The sequence below is a fragment of the Chelonoidis abingdonii genome, chromosome 13, assembly GCF_003597395.2.
Source record: "Chelonoidis abingdonii isolate Lonesome George chromosome 13, CheloAbing_2.0, whole genome shotgun sequence".
Taxonomy (NCBI): Eukaryota; Metazoa; Chordata; order Testudines; family Testudinidae; genus Chelonoidis; species Chelonoidis abingdonii.
Genome location: NC_133781.1, coordinates 32,091,527 through 32,099,715, shown reverse-complemented (window position 1 = coordinate 32,099,715; position 8,189 = coordinate 32,091,527). Strand labels below are relative to the sequence as shown.

General features: G+C 54.7%; 1 protein-coding gene across 1 annotated transcript; it reads right to left on the bottom strand.

Annotated features, from left to right (window-relative positions):
- Nucleotides 1–1,041: 1,041 nt before the first annotated feature.
- SOCS3 (suppressor of cytokine signaling 3) lies at nucleotides 1,042–3,415 on the bottom strand. The gene is made up of 2 exons (XM_032799107.2): nucleotides 3,319–3,415; nucleotides 1,042–3,094 (listed from the first exon to the last, which is right to left on the bottom strand). Exon 2 carries the CDS (start codon nucleotides 3,024–3,026, stop codon nucleotides 2,397–2,399), a length of 630 nt encoding a protein of 209 aa, XP_032654998.1. The 5' UTR covers nucleotides 3,027–3,094; nucleotides 3,319–3,415; the 3' UTR covers nucleotides 1,042–2,396.
- Between the last annotated feature and the right edge of the window lie 4,774 nt (nucleotides 3,416–8,189).

Sequence of the window (8,189 nt, the reverse complement as noted above, 5' to 3'; positions counted from 1 at the left end):
TCAGGGGGCAGTTAATGCTTGTCTGGAAAGCGACTTCCCTAGGAGATGGTTTAATTACCTCTAATGTTGGCAATGGAAGTCGCTTGCCCCTTTAGCACCTGCAAGATTCAGGTAGCTGCGTCCACAGTAGCCTGTTTGCAAGCCAGCATCTAAACTGCTTTGTGGCTGCGATGAACAGGGAATGTTCTTAATGAGTTCTTTGAATACTGAGTGGGGAGTATCAGAGTAGCTGCCGTGTTAGTCTGTATCCACAAAAAGAACAGGAGTCCTTGTGGCACCTTAGAAACTAACACATTTATTTGAGCATAAGCTTTCGTGGGCTGTGGGGAGTATTGACCTGGGAAGGTTGCAGGGGAGTTTTGCTGGGACTGGCTGCATTGGGGGATGGGAGACTTTCCTTGAGGGAGGATACCTGAGCATGTAACATGAGACCCCGAGAGGGGGGGGTTGGAGGCCAGGTAACACCTCTGCCCAGGAAACTGGAAAAAAGGCAGGGAGAGGAACCGGGGGAAGGCTGAGTGAGAGGGCTGGAGGGAGTTTCAGTTTGGAGCTGGCTGGGGAAATGGAGGGGAGCCCAGATGGGGCTCTGGTCTCCCTGGCCCCCGAAGATGGACCTAACTGAGGGGGTCCTGTTGTCTGTACCTGCAAGACCGGTCTTGGACTGTGTTCCTTTCATCTAAATAAAACCTTCTGTTTTAATAGCTGGCTGAGAGTCCTGGTGAATCACAGGAAGCTGGGGGTGCAGGGCCTTGTCTCCCCCACACTCTGTGACAGAGATACTTTACAATACCTCACAGTACTACTGCAGGCTGGCCTGTCCAATGCCACCGCTCTCAAGAATTGCTTCCAGCAGCTCCCAGCTGACATGAGCTATGAATAATTGCTACATCTTGGCATTAAAAATGGGCTGAAACTGGATACTTGTGACCCCACTATCGTTAAAGCGATAGCCATGGCTGCATGTGGAAGGCTGTGTATGCCGTGTGTGTTTCACTGAGGTCTGGCAGGCAGAGGTGGGGGCGCAAGACAAAACCAGAGGTTGGATTTTCTTTAAAAAATAGTGCTCTTTATTATAAATTACAGAAATGCTTCCTTTCTGAATATAAATATAAATATGTGCAAAGTTTCTTCTGAGTTTGGTTTACGTTGAGTTTTCAAGCATGTTCAGCTCAGCCTTCAAGGCTGGAGGTGAAGGCAGAATCTTTATAAAAGACAGTGATTCGGGCAGGGCTGTAAACGGCGCTCTCTCTAAAAACCAGAAAAACCCAACTGCCCTTCCCAACCTCAACACGGACATCGATTACAAAAAGTGACAGATTCCAGGGTGTTCCGTTGTTGCTACATTCCTGTAGGGATCAGTGCAGCTGGGGACCAGGCAAACCCACAGCCCCAGATCCAGCCAGAGACTGTAGAGAATCCCAACTTCTGGAACCCTCTGTGAAGCTGAGAGTCCAGGGGCTGAGGCAGGCTCTGGGAGAAGCCCGGATGGGATAGCATTTCTGAATAACGGTCTAACAACAACTCATCCCTTTGGTGCTCGTCATGCTCACGTGAAACTCCTTGGTGCCAATGTGCCATCAGGACGGGTTCCTTTCCCGACCGGGATTTTCATAGCCTGGACCATCATTGTAAGTGTTGCCTGTAATGTGCAGTAATCCAATCCATGGGACGAGGATGGAGTTTAAGGCTTAGTCCCCTGGATAATGGTAGTGAGGGAAAAAGGCAGCATCCTCCAAGTCTGGGGCTTGGTGTGAAAGGAGCTTCCACCCACAAGGAGGCGGTGAGAGGTAAAAAAATCACTTTCCCCTTAAAACTGAGGAAGAGTTATCAGGCACTAGCTAGATTCCAGTGCTTTCCTTCTACGGTCTGACCGGCTTTGTTACCAGACCAGCTCCAGTTTGGTCATACCATTGTGGCCAGAAAACGGGGGAGAGGATCCGAGCCACAGCTGAGCGACAGCAGTTTGCAAGGTACACATCATGCACGTGGTGTTTGCAAACTTTTTCAGCACGGCTCCTTCCCCGCAGCTGCCCTCATATCTGGTGGGACCGCCCCAGAAACAGACACAGTTCTAACTGGGCTGCAGAAGGGGAGGCAGGCTGTGTACAGGAGCTTCAGTATGTTAATCCTTAGTCAAGTAACGTCAGCTTCTTGCCATTACCAAGAGGGCTCCAAACTGTCCCTGGGTTAGACTCCAACACGCATACACAACTGCAGACATCTCTGGGCTGGGCAGGGCCAATTGGTCACCCCTAAGTTCACTGTCATCCCCCCACTCCCTTTCCAAAGCAGGAGGGGGTCTGTTTTTGCCTTGCAAGTTCAGGTTCCACTAGATCATTGTGCCCCCTACCCTGCTTTTGTGTTTGTGCTATGTGCTGCTCCCTCCTCTGCACTCCTTAGAGGGGGGCATCATACTGGTCCAGGAACTCCTTGATGGGGCCTGGCAGTTGAGTCATCTTCTCGTAAGAGTCCAAGTGCCCATTGACTGTCTTGCGGCAGAGGTGTTGCAGGCTGGACACGTTGGAGGAGAGCGGGCGGCTGAGCACCAGCGGGATTTTCTCACCCCCAGAGTAGATGTAGTAGGCACGCTTCGGGTGGGGGGTCCCCCCGGGCTGCTCAGGGAGGGGACACAGGGAAGGAGGCATGTAGTGATGCACCAGCTTGAGGACACAGTCGAAGCGGGGCACGGGCTGGCTGCTGCGGGGGTCACTCTGCAGACAGAAGCTGCCACCCTCACATTGGATGCGCAGGTTCTTGGTGCCCGACTCAGTCTTGACACTGAGGGTGAAGAAGTGCCGCTGGTCGGAGCTGTCTCTGATGAGGAAGGTGCCAGCCGGCTCTGTGCTCAGCAGCAGGTTGGCTTCGCCGCCTGTTACTGCGCTCCAGTAGAAGCCACTCTCCTGCAGCTTGCGCACAGCGTTCACCACCAGCTGGTACTCGCTCTTGGAGCTGAAGGTCTTGAGGCGCAGGCTGGTGTCCAGCGGGCGGCTCATCCCAGCAGCGGGGAACTTGCTGTGCGTGACCATGGCGCAGGGAGCCAGCTTTACAAGCTCTGCTGTGCTGCTGCCTTGTGCAGCGGCTGCTAAACCATCACCTGGATGGAGGCAAGGACAGAGTCAGAAAAACAGCACTGCCAGTATTAGATCCCCCTGCCCCCTCCCCTAGTACCAACTCCGCCCAGGTGCTCCCCCTCTGCCAGTACTAGCTCCCCCCAGGACCAGCTGCCCGTGCCCCCGGGCGGTCTCTAGGCTGCACCCCGCACCGTGCCCGGGCCATACCCAGCTGTCGTGCCCGGCGGGCCGAGCCAAGGGCAGTTACCTGGGGCAGGACGGGCAGGCAGCGGCGGCGCGGATCTCGCCTCCGGGCAGGGCAGGGGCTGCGGCGGGGACTCCGCGATGCGCCCCCACTGAGCGCCTTCCAAAGCTGCCGGGGCCGCTCGCGGCCGCCTCTTATAGCGCCGCGGCCGGCCCGGCCGCCCGCGCCGCGCTTCCTGGAACTCGGCTTCTTCTTGTAACGCCGCGGCCCCGCCGCCCGCCGGGCGCCCCGGGCAGCGCGCACGGCAGCGCCGGCCCATTCCGGGCAGCGCGGGGCTGCCCCCGCGGCTCCTGCGCGCGCTTTCCTTCTAAGAAGCAGTGAGTCTCCGGCCGGCCCCCACCGCCTGGGGAGCCGGCTCCGGGCCTGCCGCGCCGAGCACCTGGGCTGGGCTCCCGGGCGCTGAGCTCTCTCGAAAACCTGCCCACGAGCCCCCCAGGCTAGAGCTTCCTTCCGTGGGGCAGAGACCTCAGCAGCTGCGGCTGCCTCTGGGGAGCGTCTCTGTCCGCAGGCAGTTTGCTGGTGGGGTGGAGAGCCGCTCTCCCAGCTGCAGGGCACTGCCCAGGACAGGTGATGGAAACTTATAGCATCCTCGGCAGTGCCCTTCCTGCCCTGGCAGAGGCAGGAGAGCGTGTCAAGGGCCCGGGGGCGCAGAGGCAAAGAGGAGACGGAGGAGGGAGGGCAGGCAGAACAGTGGTGAGTGGCCAGTGGGAGCTCTTTGCAGTGTAAATGGGAGAGCTTGGGATACAGACACAGAGAGGCTGGGTTCTGGTCCCAGCTCTGCCTCCCATGCAGTGTGTGGCTTGGGACTGTGTTCCTTCCTCCAGCTGTCACCCAGGCTAACGCTTCCCGGGGCTGGAGGCTAATTCAGCAATGTTTGCAAAGTGCTTTGAGTACCTTGTGTGGAAAGCGGCACTGGAGGTGGGCAAAGGTAGCTAGTGTGGCTGGAGCTCCAAAGTTTTGAGGTGAGCTCCCAAAAGATAAATTTGTTTGTCCACTAGCCTCTATGGCAGCAAACTAATTGCAGTTTATACCCCCACCCCCAAATTACAGCATATGGGGGGATGTAGTGGAAGAGCCAAAGTACAAACAAAAATTGCCTGGGAGAACCCTCCTGGCTCTTTCCCTGATAGACAGCTCCTTATGCTGCCACCACTCAAAGGGCATTGACCTCTGGCCTCGACTGAGGATTCCCAGTATTCCCCACTAGGATGCAGAATGTGCTGCAGAAGCAGGCATGAGATCAAAAATTCCAGTTCATCAGGGAGGAATTGCCATCCCCTCAGCCCTGCTGGTGGGAGGGGAAGAGAGTTACTAATCTTTTACGGAAAGGTTTGTGGATCAAATGTCTTGATGGCTCTGAAGTTTAGTTCAAGTACAACATTCCAGGCCACTGTTAACCTCATTTGCACTTCCCAGAAGAGCTGCAGGGAAGGAGAAAACCCTGATTTAACATTTGGGAACAATGAGGGTGAAACTCTCCCCAACATGATTAAATGCCCCCGGGGCTCTGAAAAAGGGGTCAGGTTACTGGATTATTCAACAACTGGATGTGCAGCAGCACTTAAAGTGCCTCAGTCAGTGGGGAGGAGAGAGGAATGACAGAGCAAAGGTTAGCTTGATAGTCCTATCAAAATTAAAGGCTTGATTCTGGGCTCAGCTACTATATAGAGCTGGTCCCCGGGGATCCTCCGCAGTGCAGTTGTGGCATAGGCAGTGGTGTGCCAGCCCTCAGCATAGGGGTGGCAGAGGGCAGGAGGGGACGTGTCTGGAGCAGTTTACATGTAGGAAGCCAAGCAACTATTAGAGCAGCCTAGGATTCCCTCATTCCCCAGGCTATGCCTCTTCCTAGGCCTAGCACAGAATCTGGTCTGACGGGTTCTCCAGCCCAGTTAGAAGGGACCAGACCACAGGCAGGGGCCAGTGACTCCTTCAAAGAATTCAAATACACTTTGCTGGCAGGTCAAGCTGGCCAGCTGCTGTTGGAGAGGGAAGGGCCAGGAGGTTTCTGGGAGGCAGGTCCCCCAGTGTTCCCCATTTGCTTGAGGATTTACAGTGTAGTTGCTGTGTCAGTCTCAGGGTATTAGAGAGACAAGGTGGGTGAGGTCACATCTTTCATTGGACCACCAGTTGCTGCTGGGAGAGAAAGCCGGTCTCTCTCTCCAACAGAAGCTGCGCCAATAAAAGACCTGACTTCCCCCACCTTGTCTCTTGGAGGATTTGCAGGCAGGCAGATGAGGATAGCTGGCTTCTCAGCTGGGTCTAAAACTTTAATTTTGGCAGTTGTCAACTTTGACCATACAAACAAAACACACATTGTCAGTGGATTCTGTTTTAAATAGTTTCATTTGCCCTGGAGCTGCTGCCAGTCAGGAATAAACACAAAAGGAGTAGTTCTGGGAAGTGAGGCTGTGGTGAACCAGCTGGTCTGAAATGCAAACGAGTCCTGGAACTCTGCCTAAAGCAGGAGTGGTGAAATCCAAGGGAAGGAAGAGCGAGAAGGCTCTGGGTGGCAGAGAGCCCCTGCTGGCAGTGCCGGGGCTCCACTCTATGTGGGGAGGATGAGGGGAGGGGCTGCTGGGGAAAAGAAGCCCAGTCCCATTGGCTGAATGCTAGGTCTGACTCTGCAGCTGGATGGAACTGAGGACTAATGTACCGTCAATAACCCCTTTTGCTCTCTCCTGAAACTACCCTTAGGGCTGGGGTTCCCCCATGGTTAGAGAGGTAGGGGAGACCTTCTGAGATAGGAGCATGCCTTCTGTGTGCATGGCGGATGGCCAGCTCCCTGCCACACGCTGAGCACCCCTCAGCCCTGGATGCCACCTCAGGGATTGCTCTTTGGAATTCATGGACTGTTCTCACCCTCTCCAGCCTGATGCCTGAGGAGGCTGCAAGTGGCCCCTCCCATGTTTTAGGCCCAAATTTACCCTATCCCTGACAGGCAGCTTCGCTTCTATCAATGTAAATTGCAGATTCAAGAAACCTAGGAAGTGTCATTTATGCTAAAGAAATGAACCTGCCTCAACAATCCCCTTCCTTTGGGTGAGGTGGCCTGCGGATCAGGGCCGAGGCTTCCTGGGGGAGGCTGAAGATTCAAAGCACAATTTTTAAAGTCCTACCAGCTGCCTCCTGCCTGCCACAGACAATGAGCCCTTCCCCCTTTGTGCCAATACAACTGTTTGTGTTTTGACTAGTTTCTTCAAGACCTTGATCAAAGGCATGGGGAGAGGCCCATACTCCTTGCAGACTGACCTCTGACTGCATGTGATACATGCAGAGTGTCTGACAATCAGGGCTGCACCTGCCCCAGAATGCAGGCTAGCAGCACTCCCCACCCTGATGTCTGGATGTTGGGTGTGGCCTGGGATTGGAAACAGGGAATGCTGCTTGTCAGGCCTGAGGGGCACTGGCAGGCCTGTGAGTGCATGAGGGAGAATTAGGGTTGGAATAACGGGGTGGAGGTGTGCGTTGAGGTCCAGGACAGGGATTTGGGGCAGGGGATGCAGGTCAGACCTTAGGGAAACTAGGCTTTTCAGGATAGTCCTGATAACACTCATGTGCTGTAAATCCTGCTCTGCCCTGACAGCTTCTGGAGCCCTGAACGCTGGGAATTCCCTCTGAAGTAACCTGATTAGATACTTGTGTTTCCCTGCACTATCTGCCAAAGGATGACTTGTGTAGAAGGCTCCAGAGCAGTCCCTGGCTGCCTGCCATGCCACAAACTGCTGAGATTCCCTTGATATCAAGAGAGCTTCATTTATCTGCCTGCAGTTTACAAGCGCAGAGATAGGAAAACAAACAAGAAGCCCCATCTAGAGGGATTCTGTTCCAGAAACCTGGCTGCAGGGAGGACGTGTTCATTTATCGAAAATGAGCTTCCTACGGCTCCTTGGAGCCTGCTGCCTGTGTGGCTGAGTGCTGAGTAAGAGGCTGTTGGGCAATAGCATCTCAGATGACAAGATTCTGGACAATTTAAAATATAAGTAGGAAAATAAAACCCACAAGAGCTGATTGTGCTCTTTCCCCAGTGAACTCGTTCTCCTTTCCCTCCCCTCAGGCAGACGGGGGTCTTCCACAAGGCCCTGTATCACAGACTTTCATCTGTCCTCTGCATCATCAGCCAGAAATTGAACCAAGCCTCTCCCTGGCTGCCTCTTCTGGGGACTAAATGGTGGACTTGGCTCTGGACAAGGAATAGAGAAACTGACCTAACAGACACAGAGAAACAATCCAAGAGGAGAACAATTCAGCAGCCAACCTGACACTCCACTGTGCTGGTGTGCAGGGGTGGCTCTAGGTATTTTGCCGCCCCAAGCTCGGCAGGTAGGCTGCCTTCGGTGGCTTGCCTGCGGGAGGTCCCCGGTCCTGCGGGTTCGGCAGCACGCCTGCAGGAGGTCCCTGGTCCTGCGGGTTCAGCGGCACACCTGCGGGAGGTCCCTGAAGCTGCGTGACCAGCGGACCCTCTGCAGGCATGTCGCTGAAGGCAACCTGCCTGCTGCCCTCGTGGTGACTGGCAGAGCGCCCCCCTGTGGCTTGCCACCCCAGGCACGCGCTTGGCGTGCTGGTGCCTGGAGCCGCCCCTGCTGGTGTGGAGATTCTGCAAGCAGGGTCCTCTAAGAGAGAGAACACTGTGACACACAACCTCTGCCCAAAGGACAGTTCCCATCCCATCTGCAGAACATTAAGTTCCATTCCAGGATTTTCTTAAATCCTTTTGTTTCCATGTTGAGATGTTTTCTATTCCAGTGGTGACCTGGCAAAGCCCTTTTGGGAAAAACAAAGCTTTGATGGGATGGAGAATTTCAGGTTTCAGAGCGCATGGAGGAAGTGCATTTTATCTTGCCCATCACACAAGACATTTATCAGCTTTAGAAGAG